The 25,419-nt window shown below is 44.0% G+C and overlaps 1 protein-coding gene across 4 annotated transcripts in view; it reads left to right on the top strand.

Annotated features, from left to right (window-relative positions):
* The window catches only part of LOC126529030 (uncharacterized), an 84,559-nt gene extending 60,270 nt beyond the window's left edge, over positions 1–24,289 (top strand). For 3 of the 4 annotated variants that reach the window (XM_055069568.2, XM_055069567.2, XM_055069569.2), the window contains one exon: positions 11,064–14,881. In XM_055069568.2, coding sequence (XP_054925543.2) covers positions 11,064–12,211 — 1,148 coding nt within the window. In that variant the 3' untranslated portion in view covers positions 12,212–14,881. Of the gene's footprint in view, positions 1–11,063; positions 14,882–21,792; positions 22,000–23,760 lie in introns of those variants that run through there. The other variant, XM_055069570.2, reaches the window with a different exon arrangement.
* The last annotated feature ends 1,130 nt before the right edge of the window (positions 24,290–25,419 follow it).

The raw sequence follows: 25,419 nt of genomic DNA, 5'->3' as shown, positions 1-25,419 counted from the left end.
GAGCGTCCTTTTAAGTGCCATTTGTGCCCTCGGAGCTACTTAAAAAGAGACCACCTGAAGAGACACTTGTGCATTCACACTAATGAGCGGCCATTCCAATGCCCTTCATGCCTTCAGAGATTCTCAGAAAAGTCCAAGGTCAAGGAACACTTGCGCACTCACACGAATGAGAAGCCATTTCACTGCCCTTCATGCCTTCAGAGTTTCTCACGAAAGGCCCACCTTAATGCCCACCTGCGCATCCACACAGGTGAGAAGCCATGGCAGTGCCCTTCATGCCTTCAGCGCTTCTCGCGTAAGTCCAGATTGAACGACCACCTGCGCAACCACACAGGTGAGAAGCCATGGCAGTGCCCTTCATGCCTCCAGAGCTTCTCGCATAAATCCACTATGAAAGTCCACCTGCGCACCCACACAGGGGAGAAGCCATTTCACTGCCCTTCATGCCCTCGAAGCTTCTCGCATAGATCCAGCATGAAAAACCACTTGCGCATCCACACAGGTGAAAAGCCATGGCAGTGCCCTGCATGCCTCCAGAGCTTCTCGCATAAATCAACTATGAGAGACCACCTACGCACCCACACACGCGAGAAGCCATTTCAATGCCTTTCATGCCCTCAAAGCTTCTCGCATAGATCCAGCATGACAAAACACTTGCGCACCCACACAGGTGAGAGGCCATGGCAGTGCCCTGCATGCCTCCAGAGCTTCTCGCATCAATCCACTATGAAAGACCACCTACGCACCCACACAGGCGAGAAGCCATTTCAATGCCCTTCATGCCCTCAAAGCTTCTCGCATAGATCCACCATGAAAAAACACTTGAACACCCACACAGGTGAGAAAGCATAGCAGTGCCCTTCATGTCTTCAGAGCTTCTCGCATAAGTACAGCATGAAAGACCATTTGCACATCCACACACACGAGAAGCCAGTTCAGTGTCTTTCATGCCAACAGAGCTTTGCACAAAAGACGAACCTGAAAACCCACCTGCACACCCACTCAGAAGAGAATCCATGATCGTGAACTTCATGCCCTCAAAGCTGCTCGCATAAGTCTATCATGAGAGAACGCTTGTGAATCCACACAGACTGGAAGCCATTTCAATGCCCTTCATGCTCTCGGAGCTTATCGTGGAAGTCCAACGTGAAGAAACAGCTGCACAGCCACACCGGTGAGAAGTCATTTCGGTGGCCTTCATGCACTCGAAAATTCTCGCTAAAGCGTGCCAGGAAACAGCACCTAAGCATTCATACAAGTGACCGACCATACTGTTGCACTGTCTGCTTTTAGTTCTTTGCGCATGCTGATTAGTTCAGCAGACATAAGAAAACGCAGCTTCAGGGTACGTCAACGGCCATGTCGAACTAGATTTTCAGTTAGAAATATAGAACATAGAGCATGCTGCAGGGTGTCCTGCTGCATCAGGTAGCACAAGTGTGCCCATATGCTTTTGAAGGGCCCTTGGAATGCTTCTTCTGGGTCATCATATTTGCTCTAGATCTATTCTCTGTGTCATAAAACAAAGAGCAAAATAAATGATGAAAATTGACCCACACAAACCCTAGTTATCACTCATAAAATATTCAAGATACAAGGAAAACAAGATTAACCTCAACCTCTGGTGGATTTTAGCTGTTCTAAATTCCACATTTCACTTTGCCATGACTTCATGTGCTGACACCGACAAACAGCAGTAGGTTGTTAGCAAAAGTTGTTGCGCCACCGCTGCCAAGCCTCCTTATCCTGTTCATGATGTACCCATGGCCTTCACAACCTGGCAACTGAGTGCAGGTGGCATACATCCCACAACATAAAAGATGGATGCCATTGTAGCCATGCCAGCACCAGAGAACAAGCAGCAGCTTCATTCTTTCATTGGAGCTGTAAACTACTATGGTAAATTCCTGCATCGACTGGCCACACTGGCCCCTCCTTTGTACAAGCTACTGCATCGCGATCAGACATGGACGTGGAGAAGTGCATGCCAAAGATTATTTGATGACACCAAAATTTCGCTGGCATCTACAGAAGTCCTAAGCCACTATGACCCACAAAGAATGCTTCAAATGGCTTGCGACGCATCAGAAGATGTGGTATGTGCTGTGCTTTCGCACATTTTCGCTGACGGTAGCAGCCGTCCTGTGGCTTGTGTTTCCAAGACGTGGTCTGATACAGGGCAAAAATATAGCCAGTTCGAGAAAGAAGCATTATTAATCATCTTAGCTGTTAAGAAGTTTCAATACTATCTTTACGGACGCTCTTTCACGCTGATAACAGATCAACTGCTGCAATCAATCTTGGGGCGAAAGTCTGGCATACAAACCTTGGCAGCAGCATGAATTCAGCGTTAGGCGGTTACGTTGTCTGCCTATATGTACTCCTTGCAGTTTTGACTGGCAAATGAAAATGTAGAGGCCTACTGTTTTTCGCATTTTTTCACCGGCTGACGAAGCTGAAGCACTCTACTCGCTATGTTTGCAGTCGATTCCGGTCACAAACAAGCACATTGCACTCGCAACATCACAAGACCAACTTTGCAGAGTACTCGAGCTCACAGGTACCGAATGCCCTAACTTTGTGGACAACACGGCTGACCACGCATCAAGGCTACCTCCTTCAGGGAATGCGCGTAGTGATACCTTCAAAGCAGAGGTCCCTGGTTCTGCAAGAACTTCACCACGGTCATCCAGGTATAGTGCGATCCAAAGAATTGGCGCGCAGCTACATTTGGTGGCCTTCTATTGACCCTGATCTGGAATCTCACACGAATTAATGGAAACCATGTCAGAATCAGCGTAATGACCCTAACAGTGCCCCTTTGCACCTGTGGTCGTTGCCAAGAGCTCTTTGGAAGCAAATGCGCATCAATTTTACAGGGCCCTTCCGGCAGACCATGTTCTTAGTTGCAGTTGATGTTTCATTCTAAATGGCCAGAAGTCTGCATTGTGAATAACACAACCAGCAAGGCAATTATCCACTTCGCAAAATGTTTTCCCACTCCGGTTCACCAAGAACAATTGTATCTGACAACGCACCACAATTTACATTAACAGAGTTCAAAAATTAGGTGAAGAGATAGGCTCACGTCAAGTCACAGGAGTGGCTTATCCCGAAAGTTCGGATGCCTTGGCAGAGCATTTTGTTCAGACACTAAAGAAAGAATGAAACATGGTAAACCTGCTGGCCAGCATTCACAATTTCTTACTAGCTTATCGTAATACACCTCATGCTACTACGAAGGAAGCCCTGGCCACTTTAATGTTCGGTTGCCGTCTCCATTCCAAACAGGACATTTTCAAACTGGCAGTAGAAGAACTAGTTCAGCACCAGCAATTTTTTTCAGTTCAGCCAGCGCAGCTCCATGGCTCGGCAGTTTTCTGTGGGAGACTACGTTCTTGTTTCTAAATTGCAATGGGCCACCAAGATGGCTTCCGGGTACTGTGTTACTGCAAAATGGACCTGTTTATTATGCCGTCAAGGTGCACACACCAAAGGGCTTCGCAGTATGGCATCGTCGCCAAGGTCGGCTTCTCCTGGGCACCACTGACGTCTCCAAGTGCGAAGAGAATAAGGACACTTTCTGGGAGTTCTCAGACACACCTGCAGAGATCACTACGGCAGCACACATTGCTTCAGAGGCTGCGCCATCTTACGAAGATATCCCGCGCACATTCGGCGACCACCAGATCATTACACACCATCTTAGTTATGTATAACTGTAGCTACCCACAAATTAAGTGGGAAGATATGTCATGTACGTGATAGTGCCACATGCTGTTTATAGAATCGGCAAGTCAAGATCCCACGTAGTCAAATGACCCAACCCCGATTCCAGAGAAGGCTGGCAAGTTTCTTTTGTGGCAATTGTACTTGTACATCCATTTTGCTGCACCATGTAGCAATAAACTGTTTGCTACTGTTCTACGTTCGCCTGCGCATTCCTACGACGCTACATGACGCCATGGCCTTTCGGCACCAGAGTGCTCGGCCTGGGATGTAAAATTCTCATGATTGCAACATTTTTCCAATGGCTGTGTGTTACATTAAATGGCTGTAAAATGTAATGCCATAGCTTTTATCGTGGTACACCAAAGCTTCTGGGGAAAAAAACGCTAGAAAACACATTCTAACTGGGCAAACATACCATCTGAAGTCAGTGAAACATTTGGCAGGCTCAGCTTTTCTTGGCATCTGTGCATTGCACAAATTGTAGTAGCATGAAACACCGACACATGCTGAACTGGTGGGGCCAGAGCGGCTTGAGGTGCGTGTTGTGTTTTCTTGCTGCTTCGTAAGCTCTCTTTTGCACTCTTCGAATTTGGCCTTCGTCAGCAGCTTTAGGTGGGGCATTATGTGGGTAGGATGGTTTGACATGCTGACTTCGCGAGGATCGTTGCAGCATGAGCGTCTACATGCTAAGAGCTGGGGCTGCTCGTGCAGAACTACATCCATCCATGGTGGGTGATGCCAGAATACGATGCCACCAGAGTGAAACATAATGCTCACTTCATGCCGCCTGCAGCAGGGGACAGCGGTGTATTTGGGTTATCGCCTGTTAAAAGCATGCATTACGCTTCCTATGGCACTATGCCACAGGTGCCATGAAACGTATAGGTAAAGATGCTCATCGCATTAAGGTTGGCTGCGATAGCTGTGAATGCAATGTGCAACAGCCGAGGAGATTTACTTGCATCAGAACGGGAACCTAAGTGCGTGCCATCGTTTTCACTTGGCACGGGCGGGTGAGTACTGCGGGGTGAAGCTGCTGTGGCGAGCGCATACTGCTCTCAATTGCGTGTGCCTCACACCTTTTCTTGTTCACTTAAGATCTAGCGGCCACAAGACATTACCAGTTATGTGATTTACTCAACACTGGTGGCGAAAGATCTTAATTTCCGGGAACATATTAAAGAGACCCTGGAACGATTTTGACAATATTATACAAACACACCGAGTGGCTAGGGCACATCCTTTTAGTCATAAAATGATACATTTAAGCGCTCCTCGCAAGGCACGTAATATATTAGAAGGGGTGTGCTAATGGCAATTTTTGAGACCGAATTAAATACAAATTGAATAGTGCCAGGATCGAATTGAATGTCAATACTATTCTAATAGTTTTCTAATAATAAGCAGCCATTTTCATAATGGATGTAAAACGGTATTCAGATCATAGTAGTCATAAGCTTAGCATCTTTCTGCCATGATATTGTGCATTATCATGTTTTTATCAAAATTCATGAATGCACCATTAGAAACCATTTAACAGTTTGTTCGCATATACAGAACTTTCTGAAAGTGAGAATGACTTCTGTAGCATAGCCTGTTGCACTATGTAGTCTATCAAGTTTATATGTATTTTATGCTCACGGGAATGACAATTATTGTGCTTTTGCCCCAATTTTCTGTTTGGTTGCCCACAGTTGACATTTTAATGCATTTGAGAAGTATTCGAAAAATTTTGGTATTCAAGAATTGTGGCTATTTAATTCGTTATTTGAAAGTTTCTAATATTGACACATGCCTAACTAGAAGGTTTGGAAATGTGCATTGCTGCCGATCGCATTGGCGCTGGTCCCCTGAGCTTTCAGCCTCCCGTCTCCATCTGTGTAACGGGAACACATGCAATCAGTCAAGCAAGCTAACCGATTGACTACTCACTTTGCATCATTGATAATTGTTTCAACTTTAATGGTGAATGAATATTCACAATAGTTGGAACGTTGATTAACTTATTTCTATAAAAAATGTAACAGAAAGACAGTACACAAGAATTTATCACTACACTCACATACTTCCGAAACACTGCAAGTATAATCTACTTGTGCTACAGCTTGCATCCTGTTGGTCTTGAAGTTTCTTTCCGTGGCCGTCCTGAATTGACCTTGTTGCGTTTTTGGCTGGAAATCTGGTGATTGACGACATGTCAAGCTGAGATATTCTGTCGCAGATTGACATGGTATGTTTTAATTTGCTGCTAGTATAAGTTCTCGGGAGCAGCATAATGGTGAACACGTCTTTTTAAATGTTTAGAATGTTTTGCACTTGGTTACTGCAATATCACCTCAATGCTTGGCTGGTCGAGCTCTGCGCCAATATGTGGCTGCCCTGCATGCAAGTTGCTCCGGTATCCACCTCCGCCTATCCGTAAAAATGCCCAGCTCCCCTGTGTTTTCCGTAATACTGTACCTGCTTAGCGTCCCAACAAAATGCTCACCATACACGCTACTTGGATAGTTCTTGCGGGTATCAACGACCAGGCGGATACTGCTTAGGTTGGAGAGGCTGTGCGGGCTGGCTCCAAGTCGCTGGAAGTGGGCTTCACGTACATCACATCATAATGAAGAACCGGTAAAGGCGGAGCTTAGCCCTTGTTGCTCGGCAAACAAGTTGAACAGGAAAAGCATGGGTAGGGAGGAGGGTAACTTGTAATTGTCCGTGACTCTAATTATGAGGTGCTTCCCTTGAATTCTGGCGAAAATGTTTTGCTCTAGCTGTACCCGACATGCCTACAGAATTTGTCCACACCATTCCAAGGACCCGTTAACTGGTAAAGAGGGAGCACAAAGGGATCGGGTCACTTTTTATGTTCTTGATGGCAAACGTTGGCTTCGGGAAACCATACAAAATACAATCGTTTCAACGAGGTTCTACTGTACTTGTAGTATCGTGCTAATGTAAATCGCACATTACATTTTCAGCGGATGATGATAGCATCACTCAGTCTATGAAGTACACAATATCGCCATCAGTGCCACTCATCAAGCTTTTAATGGTGTGTATTTAGTGCCTCTTTAAATGTGGGACTGACAAGCCCAATCGCACGATGTTCCTGCGTAATCTAGGCAGCTGCAGGGGCATTTTTAGCATTGAGATTGCAGTCCACTACAGTGCCCATGTTCATGTGATATCCATTCCTGTAAAGGCACAACAAATAAATGTTTATTCATCAGGTATGCCCTCAAAAGGCTGAATGTGTGATAATATACCAAGTCATGATAAATTCTGATAATTAGATGACTTACTCAGCTGTATTGGTAATCTCCAAATATACTGCTGCCCATTTGAAGTTACGAATATATGTAGGCAATAGGCAACAAAGCCGGATATAGCATTGAGCAAAATAATTATGTTGATTGTAGAAATAATGGGGAAAAGGGAAAAAAAAAAACCATAATATTCCACAGGCGTAGTCGCATCTTCCGGATTACCTGTGTAGTGCCTTACTTTATAGGGCTTTGTTTAATTATTTAATTAGCCCTTTGGACAATTAAACCATCCTCCTTCCAAGCAATGGGATGAAAAAGCTTAGTTGTAACTTGAAGAGACAGGTGCTCATCGTATTATGTACAAAATGATTAGATACCTACATCCTGATGCACTGAAAACACTCCTATGTCTATTTAATGCCACGTGGACAGCTGGATATATTCCGTCTTCGTGGAATGAAGCCATAGTCATTCTAAGACTTAAACAAGGCAAGGACCAGTCCTCAGCCACCAGCTGCATGCCAATAACCCTAACAAGCTGACTGTGCAAACCGTATGAAAAAATAAACGAGCACTTAATCTGTTTCCTAGAAGATAACAAAACACTGGACCCCTTCCAGTGTAGCTTCTGAGATGGTAGGTCCGCAGTAGATCACCTTGTTCACGTTGAGGCACAAATCAGAGATGTAAAAATGAATTCCCTGTATAGAGTCATTCCACGCACTATATTTTATTGTATGTCTGTGACGTGCAGATAGGTTTCATATCACGTAATATTTCTATCTGCGAGTGACAGGTGCCGCTTGTATTAAATAAATTGTCTGAATGGGCGAATGTAAATGGATTTAAAATGCAGAAAAGTACATGCATACTCATTTCAAACGAAAGAGTCGTGACACCAGTACCAAAACTCACGATCAATCGAGAGGAACTATCTGTGAGCAGCGAAGGAATAGTTCTAGACTTTATCGTCCATCTTAGATGATCCTTTTAAACATATTGTCACGCACAACATAGGGTAGTGATGGAAAATACCTCCTGAACTTGTACAGGAGCCTTGTCCGCTCTCGCCTTGACTGTGGTGCTATAGTCTGTCATTCTGCAATGCCAAGCGCACTAAATATCCTATACTTTGGGTACCATTTAGGTATCTACCTCACGACTGGTGCCTTCAGGACAAGCCCTGTATTAAGCCACTATGTAGAATCAAACAAATTGTCATTCTGTCTACAGAGGCCATATTCCAGCGTCACATATTATCTGAAGGCAAATGCGAATGCTGAACATCCTTGTTACACAACTGTAAACGATGAGTCCTGTGCCGTACTTTTTGATAATCGGCCCACAGCGAGGGAGCCCTTCTTACTTCATGTGAGGAATTTCAATGAAGAAATGCGTGAGCCACTTCTAGAACACCATCGAATGCTTCCAGCAAAGCTGTCACCGCCGCGGCAATGGGAGCTTGTGGAATGTGACGTCGTTTGTTGAAGTCACTAATAGTGCTCCTAAGATGCACGTTTGAATCTACTTCCTTGAATTTGTTGAAGAACTGCTGTCAGGAGTTTTAAACTGATGCATCAAATTCACAGGCTGACGTGTCTTATGCAGCAATCGGTCCTTTTTGGAGTCCGGCATATTGCATTGCCAAACCGGTATATTTGTGGCTGAAGCCTATGCGCTATTGTCGGCTGTGAGGCACCTCAAACAATTAAAGCTAGAGAGGCCAACTATACTTACAGACTCATTAAGTGCAGTGCTGTCAAGGCTTTAGTATCACTACAAAAGCATTAAAATCCTGTAATTAGTGACCTTTATAGACTCCTGGGCTCTGTTTATGCATCTCATCAACATGTCATAATATGCTGGATGTCAGGGCACAGAGGCATCAAAGGTAATATGCTCGCCGACGAAATAGCCACATCCACAATAACAAAAGATTTCAACTCATTCATAGCTGTTCCCGCCATAGATTTGAAACCTTTCCTTAAAAAAAATTAAACCCTGTCGGCAATGCATGTGAGATGCCCAAACCTCAATTAAATTTAATCTATTTAAAGCACAGTTAAGCACTCCCCTATTAATAATAGAATCACGACAAACCGATGTGCTGTTATGTCGAGTAAGAATAGGGCACACATACTGTACACACATCTTGTTGACTGGCGACGAACCTTCTACATGTGGCAGATGTGGTGAAATGCTGACCATCATCTATGCTCTTGTGGAATGTTGGGAAGCAGAAATTCACATGAAGAAACACTTTCCTTTAGCTTACCGACAGCGTATCCCGTTATGTCCAGCACAGTTTCTTTGCAAAAACCCATTAGTCGACACCAAATTTTTGAATGACATTCTTACATTGCAAGTTATCAGTAAAAAAAATATGTAGGACAGCCTTTACCAGAGGCTGTTGCTGCATTAGGTACACCTTATATAGCAGGCCCTTGCATTCAACATTTATTATCATAGCTCGCATCTCTGGTCATTGTTGTTTTAATACTTATATATTTTATGCAAGTTAAAGTGACTGATTTTTGGCCTATATACAGCCCTGCTACATTCACCATTCTATAGTACATTACTCCATTTCATAATCAATTCATTGAAAACCCATTACCATGTGTATGGTGCACTTTGGCCATATCTGGCCCTTGCGCCATAAAACCCCATACATCAATCAATCAGTCAGGTTTGTTTAGACCATTATTTGCCCGTTTCAGCAATCATTTGCCACAATGTTGCGATGGCAGAGCACAAGGAGCAGAATATAATGCATGCCAAATAGTTTTCGCTTTGAGCGAAACTGCAACTGAAGATGTCATACATTGTTAAGCCTATAAGGACGACACTGAATAAAGCTCAGGAAGTCAAATAGTCTTCTCAAATAAAGAATTTTGAGATCAATAAAAAGAAGCTACATGGGCAAGTTGTTTCACCCTGAGAGGAGGCTGTTTTTTCAAACATTTGAGGGTTGTATGCAGTTATTTGTGGGGGTTATATACACGCAATTTTTAATGCGAAAGCAGTATGTCCAGTACACGAAAATCTGCCAGCGGCAGCGGTGACACCGAGCAGTCGTGCCAAATATTGCCGATGGTGCAGAGTAAAAACACGTCAAAAATTCTCGGATTGACTTCAAATTTCTCAGGGAGGTTGCTGTAAACAAAGTAAATCGAGGCCTATGAAAAGAAAATTTTGTAAATTTCGGTCTTGGTGGGAAATGATCCTGGGCCTCCGAGGAATGGGAAGAGCAGCATGCTTCCCCGATGCCACAGTGGCTCCACGGTTCTGGTTAGCTAAAGGTGTGCCTTGTGCATGTTTCATTGCACATATCAAGTCTTACTAAAGGTGTGGCCTAATGTGTGCTTCAGTGGGCATGAGACGGTGCAGCCAATGGGAAAGAGGTGGACTATAACACTTTCGCATTCTGACAAGTAAGCACTCTTAAGCATCTCTGCCGAACTTATTAATCTCCTAGAAGTGTTGCATATTGTGTTTCTCGGCTCTTCTGAAAAGGGGTGCAGGTTCTATGTGTTAGCAGGTTATACACGGAAAATACTGTATGTCCTAGCTCGCACTGTACTATCTTAACTTATGAAAACATTGCCAAAGTTAGGCATGTGGTCAAGAAGAAATTGATTAATGAATTCTCACATGAGAAATTTTTCGTGCCAGCGAATCGGAAGTTTTCCATGTGCCAAATATTGCCTTCAGACCGCGAGTGCTCTTTTTAAAGGCTCAGAGAGGAAGCTAGGTCGAAGCTTTTTGACGCTGCCCTCTAAGGGTCGGAGAAATCTGCAGATGTCTTCGAACACACCAGATTCTCTCACTTAGTAATTTTTCACCTTTCTGAAAAATAGTTTGTACGGTTGGACTTCATAAACAAAGTGATGAAGCATTCACATGCTGAAATATTGAGTAAATCAAATGGACCACTAGGCTTCATTTGTTCCACCATACCTGAAATCGCCCTCAAGACCTCCCAAATGAAAAAAAAAACTAAGCTCATCATTAGCTTTAGTATCTGTATTTCATGCATTTCATAACATTACTTTTCTTCTATTTATGCAGCATCCAGGCCTTCTATTTCTTCATCAACAGCCAATGGTCACAATTCACCACAGGGACTCCTCCGCCAAGATAATCTCTGTTACAATGAAGCTGATAAACTGTTTTGTCTGGAAGCACATGCCAGGGTCCGTACTGGCGAGCATCCTTTTAAGTGCCATTTATGCCCTAAGAGCTTCTCCAAAAGAGACCTTCTAAAGAGGCACTTGTGCGTCCACATGGGCAAGCGACCATTTCAATGTCCTTTATGCCTTCAAAGATTCTCGCAAAGGGCCAAGGTCAAGGAACACCTGCGCACCCACACAGGCGAGAAGCCATTTCTATGCCCCTCATGCCCTCAAAGCTTCTCGCATAAGTCCAGCATCAAAATCCACTTGCGCACCCACACAGGTGAAAAGCCATGGCAGTGCCCTTCATGCCTTCAGAGATTCTCGAATAGGTCCAGCATGAAAGTCCACCTGCGCACCCACACAGGCAAGAAGCCATTTCAATGCCCTTCATGCCTTCAGAGCTTTGCATTAAAGGGCACCCTGAAAGTCCACCTGCGCACGCACACAGGTGAGAAGCCATTTCAATGCCCTTCATGCCCTCAAAGCTTCTTGCGAAAGCCTGACCTGAAAACCCACCTGCTCATCCACACGGGTGAGAAGCCACTTCAGTGCCCTTCATGCCCTCGTTGCTTCGCAGTAAAGAGCCACATAAAAGTCCACCTGCGCACCCACACAGGTGAGAAGCCATTTCAATGCCCTTTATGCCCTCGAAGTTTCTCGCATAAGTCCACCATGAAAGACCACCTAAGCACCCACACAGGCGAGAAGCCAGTTCAGTGCCCTTCATGCCCTCAAAGCTTCTTGCGAAAGTCTGACCTGAAACCCCACCTGCGCACCCACACAGGTGAGAAGCCATTTCAGTGCCCTTCATGCCTTCAGTGCTTCGCATTAAAGGCCAACCTTAATGTCCACCTGCGCACCCACACAGGTGAGAAGCCATTTCAATGCCCTTCATGCCCTCAGAGTTTCTCGCGTAAGTCCAGCATGAAAGATCACCTACGCACCCACACAGGCGAGAAGCCATTTCAATGCCCTTCATGCCCTCAAAGCTTCTCACATAAATCCAGCATGAAAAACCACTTGCGCACCCACACAGGTTAGAAGCCGTGGCGGTTCCTTCATTCCTTCGGAGCTGCTCTTTTAAGTCCAGCATGAAAGACCACCTGCAAAACCACACGAGAAGCCATTTCAATGCCCTCTATGTCCTCAGAGCTTCTCACAAAAGCCAGACCTGAAAGGCCACCTGTGCAACCACACAGGACAGAAGCCATTTCAGTGGCCTTCATGCCCTCAAAGCTTCTCGCATAAGAACAGCATGAAGGAACACTTGCGAACCCAAACAGACGAGAAGCTATTTCAATGCCCTTCATGCCCTCTGAGATTCTCGTGCAAGGCCGACATGAAGGAACAACTGGACACCCATGTAGGCGAGAAGCCATTTCATTGCCCTTTATACACTCAGAAATTCTCGCTGAAGAGTGCAATGAAGCAGCAACTGAGCATTCATACAGGTGACCGACCTTACTGTTCTGCCACCTGCTCCAAGTCCTTTGCACTTGCTGAGTACTTGAGCAGACATAAAGAGGACACAGCACCATCATGCAGTGGAGTGGGTCAGCAGGTATGTTGAACTTAAGTTAGAAATCTCTAGATATGGAGAAAGCTACAGGGTGTTCTGCTGCATCAAGTAGGACAAGTGTCCTCATGTGCTCTTAATAGGGCCCTGGAATGCTTTTTGTGTGTTACCATATTTGCTCTAGATCTATACTCAGCATGTCATCAGACAACGAGCAAAAGAAATGATGAAAATTGACCCTCACAAGCGCATTATCACTCATAAAGAAATTCCAAGATATACAGCACAAGGAAAACAAGAGTTAAGCTCAATCTCCGCTGGGATTTTAGCTGCTCTAAATTCCACATTTCACTTTGCTATGACTTCATGTGGTGACGTCAACGAATAGCAGCAGGACATCAGCAAAAGTCGGCACGCCAGAGTTGCCAAGTCTGCTCAGCCTTTTCATGGCATACCCATGGCCTCTATGATCTGGTGACTGTACGCAGATGGGATAAATTCCAAAATAGAACAGACAGATGCCATTGTAGCCGCACCACCACCAGAAAACAAGGAATAGCTTCATTCTTTGCTCAGAGCTGTAAACTACTATAGGTAATTCCTACCTCTAGTGTCTGCGCTGGCCCATCCCTTGTACAGACTACTGTGTTACAACCAGACATGGGTGTTGACAAGTTCCCACGAAAGATCCTTTGATGACATCAAACCTGTGCCAGCGGCAACAGAGGTCCAACAGAGCAGCATAGTGACACGTCTCACCAACAAAGAAGGAAAAGTTTATTGCCGGAAAGTATGACTGTCACGTGAGTGAAACTACAGGAAGGAGTTCTGGAAATACCCGAGATGTGGTCATCAGCTGGTCACGAACACGTTCACCACAGAAGGCCATACACACAAATTTGAGCGCCCGGAGAAAACAAAGCTAAACTTATACATGCTCTTGTGACAAATATAGAAACGTATCGGTACAAGTTTACACCTACAGTGGTCTTACTGCTATATCTATCCTCCTTGTTACATCTGACTGGTACTATCAGTGCAAGTAAATGTTGAGCTGCAATGTGGTAAAACTCCCCAAAAACTTTCTCGTGAAAGCGATATGCTCAGTCCAAGCAATTACTGGAAATTTCACATTGGGTTTGAGCAGGCTTCTTGTCACTTTGATTAATTATTTAGTCGGCAAATGCATCTTTCAGAAAATCTCTTGAACACTACTTCACACTAAGGCATAAAATGTACGACATAAGGGCTAACGGGAACAAGGTTCTTGTCCAATTTTTTCAGGGCACCAGGTCACGGTGAAATCCAATACATAGGTGTGGTTCACTGTTGCACTTGAGCATTAAGGTGCGAAGCTACTGCACATGATTTAGGTTTTTTTGCTATAAAACTATCGCACACTTTTCATCTCGTGTCACGTGCCCGAAAAGTAAATTTAGTGAATACGTGTACGGCACCATGGAGAATACAGACACCAAGAAACATAACAGCACCAGAAAACATGACAGCGCCATGCTGACAAATGCAGCTACATATAGTATAACCACTTCAGCTGCTAGCAAAATGTGGTGGCAGTGTACTACTGGGCAAAGGCCATCACTACCCTGAATGGTGGGATGCTAAAGGACACAGCCAATCGATGACTTACCTGGGCCAACATTTTGATACCTTTTTGCTAGATTTACTAGCCATAGAAGCTTCAAGTACGTACTTTATATAGCGGAAACTTCTTTCAGTCGAAACCTCCTGATAAATGTACTTTGTTAAATCATCAAAAAAGCCACATGATTTTCAGTGAAGCTAAGATAGGGTAACAAAAATATTTTGTTACATCGCTGGTTCTGTAAATTGAGATTTGCTATTTTAAGGTGTGTCTGTATTCGCATTGTTGCTATGTAGCAGCTTTAGAATAATTGATGTTATCTTTGGTGGCTGTACTTCTGTATATATTTACTACATCTGCATGACTAATTCTTTCAGTATTATTCTTTTTTTTTTTGCATATGAACATTTTCTATTAAGCTCATGTATTCGTTGTCTCTAGGTTCTGCTATGTCTGGTGTTATCCTGGAGACTCTGATATTGTTCTACTTATGCTTCTTCTTTCCACAAATAAGTACTTGTTTACAGCAATTGATTTTTAAAGAGTTTACTTGGCGTTGGAGCACCAAATAAATGCCTGTGTTTAATGAGTGTTCATTGTCTGTTCTTGTTATTTTGGTACTCTCATGACAGCATGCAATGCAGTTATTTTAGCATTTAATTGTATATGGGGCTCCAAGAGAAGTGATGGCCAGCATTGCTAAGCCCAGTGGAGGGAGAGAGAGAGAGAGAGAGAGATATGGGCTGCACGCCGGCTTGTGAGAGTGAGGATGATGTGGCGTCACGACGATGCCCTTTCCCCTCACGCAACTCCTAGTGTCCTAGAGTGACGGCAGGTGTGCCTGTTCACCTGCTCTGCTCCGTCGCGGCACGCTCTTGGGGTACGTGTCGCAGCCAATGGGATTTTAGGTGCCGTTTCGCTGAGGCTATAGACACCAGCTTTTTCGCTCAATGCACAGTTCGATGCTTTCTCATAAATAATCTCTAGAGAATAACAATGACATGTTTATGTTGAGCTCACGTTCGCACTTCGTCTGCAAGGTCTGCCCGACCCATGTACTCTCGGCACCGGGGCCAATTTTGTACTGTGCAAGGCATGCAACCATGGAGCAGCCGCAAAGCTCAGGCGATAGGCAAAGCAAAAGCGGTGTTTTAAACATGCACCCTTAGAGTGCCACAATATTACAACCTGCAGACCCGCGCACGGCAAGGTGCCCACACAGTTGCATTTCCCACATGGCCGTGCTATGCTAGCGTGTGGCTGATAGTGTAGGAGTAGAGGAGGACGTCGTGATGAAAAACTTGGGAGATTTATTTACATTATTTACAGTGAGAGTCAATGAATAGTCTTAGAGTCATTACGGGCCGGCAGCAACTCGGACACTGCGGCCCGTCGCAAGAAGTTCGAGAGAAGTGAACCAGGGAATGCTCTAGGAATGCTCTTCTGCTGCTCCCGGTCTGCGTCTTTTAAGCCCTTCGGTGTCTCGGCTTAAAACGACGTTCGGCCAATGGGCGAGCCCGCTCAGATGACGCCATTTTCGGCCAATCGGTGAGCCCGCTGAAGTGTCATCATTTTCGGCCAATGGTAGGCACCCGTGCGATGGTGTCATACCCGGCGAAGTGAGTCGCCGCTTGGTCCCCCTGCGGTCTTGCCTTGCTGACTTGCAACACGCCGTCACAATAGCCAGGTGGGGCGACGGCGGACCAAGGCGGGCAGAATTTCACGGTGCCTTACAGCCGTCTTGCCTCATGACCCACCTTACCTGGAACAGTGCCAGGCTCTCCCTTCACTTTCGGGAAGAGTCAAGCAATGAATTGCTCCACCGGCGGCACACGAAGTGGGGGCCGCCAACTTGTTTGGCCGCCAACGCCTCAGGAATGTGGTATCTGTGCTTCTGCGCTGCTTAATTAGCTGTGGTGCGATTCGATGTGGTCTGGGGAACTCGAAGTAGGCTCAGGAAACGGTCCCGTGTCTAACAATAGTAAGAATGGGTAATCGAAAGACTCCTCCCGAATGCCTATAACCATTTCAAGTCCGTGGCACTTTCATGTTCCGCTTTGAATGAATGCGTGCGGTATTGTGGTTCCCTCAGATTTTTTCTTGCCCAATGCACGTAACGTGTACTTTCACAGCAGGGCTCGGTTTTTTAGACTAAAGCAATGTCATTTTAATTTTGCTTACCACTCATGGCGTCTGTAGCTTCTTTGGTTATACAGTACTTTGGTTATAAAGTACAGCAAGTCTAGTTAACAAATTTTATTAGGATATGAGGTTTTATATTTTTTTTTTGATTGAGAGCTTGGTTAAAACGACATTACTTGATTAAATCAAGCAACATACCATAATATCTATGCAAGAGCAAAAAATGTCACTTTTGCCTACGTTCACACTTATTGTAACAGTTGAGCATGTACTCTGCCTTCCCGGCAGAAACAATTAAGCATTCTTAAAAGCTATACAGCAATGATACTAAAATCACCATAACTCAATTAAACCTACTATATCCAGATTTTTCTTTTTAGTTACTGTAAATCAGGCAAGACGGTTGATTCTAGCTTTTCATTGCTCATAAATGTGACAGCTAGAGTATCGAACGGCATCTAATATAGTGCAACAAAAACAAGGATAGAAAAAGAAATGGAACACACATAATTTGGCACTTGGGCCTGTGTTTCATTTCTGTTTGTGACCTTGTTTTTGTTGCACTACACTACATTCCATGATTGACCAACAAGCCCACATTGTCACCCTTGTAGAGAAGAAAAAATTTCATTAGATTGAGATTTGAATGTGTATACTATATTGGGAGGGGGAGGGGGGGGAGTACCTCCTCGAATCACAATGTCCGCATCATTCATGGGTGCAATTTTTTATTTTTTTTTGCCAATTCTGTTCAGTATAGCGGGATCGAAAAAAAACCACAGAAACTGAGCTCAGGTCAATTGATGCTACTTACCCTACGTTACTTCAGTTCACTCAGACTGCAGAGTACTGCTACATATGACAGCTTCATTAAAAGGACTATGCAGAGGCAATATTTGGACAAGTTCAATGCTCTGTTGTGGTAGCAATGGTGAAGTAGTTTTGTTTTTATCCTTGAACACTGGTAAAGGAAGCATTATTTTTAGGGGTGGACGAATATTTGAAGTATTGCATATCAATTGTATATTACACGCTAAGTATTTGTATGCTAAAATTATTAACTATTTGGCATTTTTTATTATGTAAAACTAGCCAAATGTTTTGCAATAACCGGGTGTTAATGTTTTCCATCTGCTAATAAAGTACAGCATGGTATGGCATGGTAATATAAATTGGACGCCAACCACAAAAATGAAAAATAAGATTGTTCAAGTGGAGCTTTGTTCACAATCGTTGTGAACAAGGCTCTCGTGTGTGAGCCAGAACATCTCATATTTTCTGTTTTAGTGGATGGTGCCTAATTTTCAACTGCTTATTATTTGCATTCATCTAGTCCTAAAGAAATGGTGATATATTAGGAGTACTATTCTTTGCATATTGTTTTAATTGCAGAGTTTTTTTTTTTTATGTAACTTCATCCACCACACAATTTCAACTCATGCATTTTCATTCTTTCAAGGACATCACCACTAGTGGAGGTTATTCCTCTGCACTAACATAATCTTTTTGATATTTCCAGTAAACATGCAGTTCTAATAAAAATTAGCTAAATAATTTTAGCCATTGCAGTTATTCATCAAACAAGTAGTCTGCATCAACTTCTGGCATGACTCGTTCTTGGAAAACTTGTGAGCCAACAAATTTGAGCATGCAGTCACCCCTCTCCATATTTGTTTCGATGAAGGGTTTCCCTTTGGAGCACTGTGGATCCAGCCCCGTTTCTCGTGGTTACCACTACGGCCTTCAAGCCGCACACCCTCAGGAAAATTTTTCATGCACAAACCTGGTTCTTTCACACTTTTGCTGACAAAGACATTGAAAGCAAGGGTGGCATAGTAAGCATGTTGGTCACAGAAATACTATGTTAGAGAGCTGGGGGTAGCTGGGCGTGGGTGTTGGGGGGGGGGGGGGGGGGGGGGCATTCTGTAAGTGTACACCTAATAATGGACATGTCTATTTCACTGCTGCTGAAGTGCTGATTAGTTGGGGGTGCCTGTCTCATTCTCATGCGTACCTCAGCCGAGCCAATCAGAACTTCATCAGCAGATGAAGTGGACATTTCCACTAGGTGGACGTTTACAGAATACACTCCCTGCGCTCTGTCCCTTGTTTCCATCCTTTGCCATGTATTCTACTCAGTAAACTACTTTTTCAGCCTGTTGGTCACCTTAATCTTCCAATAGCTCAATGCCTAAATAGGTGTGAACACTATAAATAAGGCACTGTAAACCCAAGCAGTAAGGTTAGCAATTGAAACTGTTACATACCATAGAGGTTTAACCAATGGCATCACCGTAGCTTTCTAAGTTAGCTTTACTGAACTTTCAATGTAGACAAGGCAGAATATAAAGACATACTAGCATTCTTCTAATGTGCCCCACTCCCACTGCTTTCTCGTGTTATTACAATCAGTCTATGCAACCCAAATGAAGTAAAAAAAAAGGGAATTGTGACACTAAATTCATTTCACTACGTCATTCTTAAAAGTATAGCGAGATTATTTAATGGCATTGCAAGCTGTTACTTTTGTTTCCATCTTAACTTATTTTTCATGCTCCAAATAGGGCTACCACTGTTCCCTCATCCACAGTCATCAATGTGTTATAGCAGCTTCAAAAGTTCTCTGAACTTAGTAAACGCTACATATTGCATAAATTCTCAAAACATTTTTACAGCTGCCTTTAACGTCTATAGTTTCTCATTAAAGCCATCATATCTCTTGTGACCACCATTAAATATCTTGTTTTCATGTATACCTAACCTGAAAGATGGGTGCTTTGTAGTGCTAGTATGCTCTGTCTGAGCATATTGTTTTACGCGAAAATTGCTGACATACAGCTCTGACAAATGCTGCAGCAAGCATGGATGTTGGCTATTTCGCCTTCTACTTCAATTTTACTGAATGTATGCATTTTACCAGTGCACCAGGAGAAAGGGCTCAGCGGTGCTCCTGAAAATGCTCACGAGAACTTATCACGATCAATTCCCCATATAATTGGTTTTGCTGGAAAATACAGGGATACAAGCAGAAGTAAACAACGAGGAATGTGGGTAGAAACAGTTTATTTACAGCAGACTTCTTTTTCTATCCATTTCTCTGCTCTCACACCATGATACATACTGTTAAAGGCTGTAGTAATGCATAGCTTGAATGAACCAATACCAGCTACACACATTGTGCTGTTGAACATGGCAATGTAAGTTAGGTTCATGCACAGCAGATTCATGTGCTAAGTGCATTCACTCTTGATTCTAGGCAAGATAAATAAAAAGAAGGTATGTAAATAAATATGCTCTATTTGATTTGGTGTCGGGCTTGTAGGATGATCGGAGGAACTTGGGGTGACAGGACTAGGCGAGCAGGATTTATTTACAGTATTTACATTTGAATATGAGATACATCGACAGTCTAGCGTGGCTCCCAAATGGAGCACACAAGACGAAGCATACAGCAATAAGCTTACGAGCACACAGCTCACGAGTACATTGGCGAGCACAGAGCACGACGACGAGCACACACTAGCCGCCGACAACAGCTGGTTATATCCACTTCGTGTTACCTAGATCCCTAGGTGAGGGAAGGAATACAGCAGGACAAGGTGCGCCTTGTCCTGTCTGTATTCCTTCTTGTGTGCCGTCACTATTGGCACTTCACCTAATGAAAACATACTCTTATGTCTAGTGACAGTGGCCCCTTTTCACTTTTAGCATGCTTCACTGCACTACTTGTGAGTATGCTTCACCGCTAACGCACATCTACTGCGACGAAGCTGACTTTAGGAATCAGATTTATGCAGCGTTTCTTACTCGGTACCAGGCTTGGCAAAGTTTAACCACACTTGCTGCATTAATTTCGTTTGTTCTTTTTAACTTTCATATCACAGAGACAGACCCTGCATCACGCAGTAGCAGGGTGATGCCACGTCTTAATCCTTTTAGCTGCGTCGTGCAGCAGGCACGACGCCAATGGCTGCTGTTGGGAAACGTCAAGCGATCCTCTTCCGCGCAGTGATGCCATTTGTCTCATTAAAGAAAATGCAGGTGATGATTAAATGAGCTGCAAGAAAGCTGTAAAAAAAGCAGTAGCAAATTTAAAGCTGATTAAAGCGAGAAAACAAGCGCGATATAACACGATCTGGCGGAACAGCTCATGCCAGTGGTTTTTTACGTCTTCGTTCTTTAGCGCATCCTTCCCTGAAAAAGATTACTGAATAGTTCTATGAACGAGATGGCGATCCTGACGGAGGCAATGCCACGGTCTCCACGGCCCACTCCCCAGGCCGGTTGCAATTTGACATGGCCATGAGGCAAACTATGCGCGCGCAATATACTCGACTGTAACGCATCAAGCGGGTGACAGCCCCAACCTTTTCTGTGGAAATGTCAACATAGAATAAAGAAACATGTCAATAACGCACGCTGTAAGTGGGCATGCAGCCGGCAGTGCACAAATAGGCGGATGCGACGTCATAATGTAGACGTTCTGCTGGACCGCTTTTGTCTGCTGTGACCTGGTTGCAGCAGTATGGCAGCAGTCGAGGCCCAACTTTCTGTAACTGCATTCAATGTAGAGTCGTTGCACTGTGTCTGCCGTTCGTGATTTGTTTAAATCAGATAGGTGCATCTGCGCTACGGCTGAGATATTATTTTAAATATGTTTTTTTTTTGCATTATAGCCAATAATAGCCACTCCGCAGCCATAGCTTCAACTTTGATCTCTCTAGCTTCTGCTTCTCTTCCTTCAAGATTCAAAATGCTCTAGCTTTGCCGCAGCAAGCAGGTGCTTATTAATCGTTGTTGTTGTACCTCGCGTTCTAAGACGTCGCAGTCGTACCACTACCACTGTGTAAGGTACACTTTCCTTTCTGGTATATGCTACCGCAACGCATCTGGAAAAAAGGTGAGAGTAAATCAGTATGGAAGTGCTTTAGATGAGAGTACTTTTAGGAGTTTTGTACGATGGTATTGTACGATTACCTGTTCTTTTGCTGACACTTGTCGGAAAGATTGCGAATTCGTGCTTTATAAGACGGTCTCAAAATGCGAGCTAGCGCGCAACAGTTGCCGCCGTCTCGCAAAGTCGCAGATCCGCCTATTCCTGCCTTCGATAAGCACTGCTGCAGTTCATATGCGTTGTCCTTCGTTGAAACAATAGACTGTCACTGTTAGTAATGCACAACACGCATGTGTTAAGTCGCGATGTAAAAAAAGGTGGCACCTCCCACGCGTCAACACGTATACACATGCATTGAAACGTTAGTGCTGCAAATGCTGTTTCGTGCGTCTCTTTTTTTACGCACCTTTATTCTCATGTTCTCTATGCTATAACAACACTGCAATCACTCCAATTATTTTGTGCAGGATTCACAAATGCGATGAGCCTAGCTGAAATTATCACTGCCAAAACGGCATGCCACGCCCCTTCCATCGTCATCGGTCAGGTCGAGGTTGGCACGCAGTGCAGGTTCCCTCTGGCTGACAAGTCTGTTGACTGCTCCTTCAGAGCAGACAGCGAGTCGAGGAGCGTGCAGACTACGGAGACTGTGGATCAGTCAAGCGCCACCTCAGGTGGGCAGTGACCGGCACTTCTCTTACATTTGCTTGTTAATGCGAATTTGTGGTAAATAGCCAAGTTTGCCTACTTGGTACGAGTTGCTCAAGTGTGTACGAAATTATGCTACTGAGGACATATTAGTTGGTTTGTGTTTCTTGTCTGCATTCTGATTGGGGGAAAACGCAAAAAATACTGCTCTATTGAGCACACTGAGGCACCTTAGGTGGTAGAGCTTAATCCAGAGCCCTTTTGCCCTGGTGTTATAGCCCTTACGATAACGTTAAACCCAGTGAGTCTCTTAGTTATGCCTAAGCCAGTATATACTAATGCAATAATGTGAATATATATCAATGCAGAATTTAAGTTGACCTCTGTGTTTGAGGTAAATTAAATTCAAACAAAATTCTTTAGTGCAGTTAACTACAACACATACTTTTTTTTATCAATATGCTGATTCACTGAGAGAGGTTAAAACTGCACCGGAACTGTCGGGATTTTCGTTCCGAGACAGCTTTGAGTCTCGACATTCCCGCAGCACGACTAAGCAGTACTAGGCATACGCAACACTGCCATCGGGCAATGAGCAGCATGTACTGGGCATCTGAGGTGCACGCCAACTATCACTTCAGCCAACCTGTAGGTCTCCTCTGGTGAGTGCTGGGCGTACTCGTTTTGATCCTCACCAGTCGATGGCAGCTTCAGTTTTTTTGCACAGTGTTTTCAGACTGCAGTGGTCGACAAGGCCTCTTCCGTACCACCAATTTATCTCCGAGCACAGTTGTTATATTGCAGTACTCTTGTTACAATGTGCTAAAACCTTGTCCATCTTTGCTGATGTGATGAGTCAAGCCTTTTCACTTTGAGAAGTGAGACACTAGTGAGGAAACTGCATTGCCTTTGCCAAGAATTCAATCGGTGTTCATCGGTAGAACTCATGCACAGTGCTCACGGAGAAATTCCACCACAATGTCTTCACATTCACTGTCAACAGGGTAGCCATTGAGCATCAGAGCTTCCAGTTAAAATTGGCATTTACACTGCTTCTAATTGTGTTCACAGAAACCGGAAGGTGCATTGCCACAATACTGCTGTACACTTCCACCTATGTTATCGCATTCTTTACAAAGGCAAAAATGAAGTCAAACATGGAGATGGTATTTTTGTGCCCGTAGCTATATTAACACATTTGCACAAAGTTTGCAAAGTTGGCGTGTTGGCCACAGGAACGGAGTTGGAGCGTAAGATTTTTGAAATAGTTTACATAATCTTTACTGGCAATAAGTAAAATTCATATCTGTTCTTTGTCACAGCGTAAGAATAATACATTTGCTGACTGATTTTTGAACTCTGCCATGGTACTGCAACACACTCTATAGGGTCGACGTATAACAGCGACCAAAGTTATTCATGTTTGAAACAGTTGTCGTCTGATTTTCCGGACTCTTTCTCTCAATCGCAACTCGAAAGCTACCGAAAATGGAAACAACATCACCATCATTTTGTTTTTCTGCAGCCTCAAACTTGCGTTGCACGCAGCTCGCATTCCAGTTCAGAACTATCATTTCCGGTACAACCTGTACTATAGCAGGCACCACTTGCTGCACCCTCCCACAAGGCTTCACGCTGTCATTGCTGTCGGCACCTGTCAATTACATATGGTGATTTGTACTATTGGTATTGCCTCTAATGTACACTGGGGTTCACTTTAGATGCATGCTGCAATGCTAGGTTCAGCCGTTTAAACAACCAATTCTCTTTAGTGGTTTCATTGGCAGCTGCTACCAATGGTGCTGACACCACCTTCGTCATCCGCCTCCAGCTTGGCAAAAACTTTGAAGTGAGGCAAATATTGGAGACTGACGATGAAAAAGAAGGCCAGCATTATCAGGCAAGTGCAAAGTAGCCAATTACAAGCAGATGCCTCATAGGAATTTGAAAATTCCTGAAGCGTACCATATCAGGCTATCAAAAAGAAGTTGAAGATTTTAGAAGCTCGGCAAGAAGTCTGATGGATCCTCACAGAACAATGTCAGCCAACATGTCTACCGAAACCTTCAGGAAGCTATTCTGATGTGGCTGAAAACCATGATCACCAAGCAAGTGCCGGTGTCCATGATATTTTAAATCGTAAGGCAGAAACCGTGGCGCTTCACATGAACATTTAGATCTTTAAATTTAGTGATTGCTGAAGCCGAAATGTCAATGTCCAAGATTGACAGTGGTTCATCTTTGACACTGACCCCAATGTTCACCCAATCTGCACTGTCCTCAACTGTCCACTTATTGCACTGTTCACTTTTTTATTTCAAGCACACTAAATTATTCCAGCCAGTGTTCGTGCAGCAGCTGCGTGCGATGCACACCGGCGTTGCGAACGTCAAACTTCTGCGAAGCAAGTGCAGCTTTCTTACTATTTTGGAGCACCTAACACTTGGCATGATGTTTAGAGGTATAAACATTTCATTTTTCACAGCGCACTTCCTATATTGTTGACTTTTTATTGCAAGTGGCAAATTTGGTTTGGGAGCTACAAAGCTACGTGTGGCAGCTTCTTTAAGGCAGTCCAGATATAGCGAAGATCGGTTATAATGATAGGATTTTTCATTCTTCTTGATGTCAATATAAGTGGGCTGTAATATAATTTCCAACTGTTGGTGCCTGAAATGAACTGTATGATGCTCCCCTGACACTGCTGGACTTAACCGGTCAGACCTGCTGGCACGAACACGCCAGCGTGCCTTGGCCGCTTATAGAATTCAGTGATTGCCCACTTATCACAAGCATAGCTAAAGGCTCCGCTGGAATTTTTTAACATGAATTCTGAAATGGTAGTAATGCCAAATGCATAGAAAAAACGCAGTAATAGCTCTAACATCTTCCAGTAGCTACTGACTTATTGCTGTCACCAGCGGTTTGGCAAAATGGTATGAAAGTATTCGCACACAAGGCTAACATTTACCCTGATACACCCGCCGTGATTGCTTATTGGCTATGGTGTTGGGCTTATAAGCACGAGGTCGTGGGATCAAATCCCAGCCACGGTGGCCGCATTTCGGTGGGGGTGAAATGCAAAAACACCCTTGGTACTTAGATTTAGATGGACTTTAAAGAACTCCTGTTGGTCGGAAAAATTTCCGGGATCCCCCACTATGGCATGCCTCATAATGAGATCTTGGTTTTGTCACGTAATACCCCATAATTTATCCCAATACACAAAACCTGTTAGTCATCTATGTGGGAATAAAAAGGGTTGTTCAAGAACTTACCACCTTGTTTGATTAGGACGTGAATTACGCAATGCCTTTCTACACAAACACTGCCTCAATTTCCTTAGACTTGGACAAAGCGTACAATACTACATGGATATTTGGTATATTGGAGGATTTGGCAAACTTGGGGATTTGTGGCAAGATGCTGAGGTGTCTAACGGACTT

This window comes from Dermacentor andersoni, chromosome 8 (assembly GCF_023375885.2).
Source record: "Dermacentor andersoni chromosome 8, qqDerAnde1_hic_scaffold, whole genome shotgun sequence".
Lineage (NCBI taxonomy): Eukaryota > Metazoa > Arthropoda > Arachnida > Ixodida > Ixodidae > Dermacentor > Dermacentor andersoni.
Note: the sequence above shows the minus strand (reverse complement) of the source record. Positions and strands in the feature narration are given on the sequence as shown.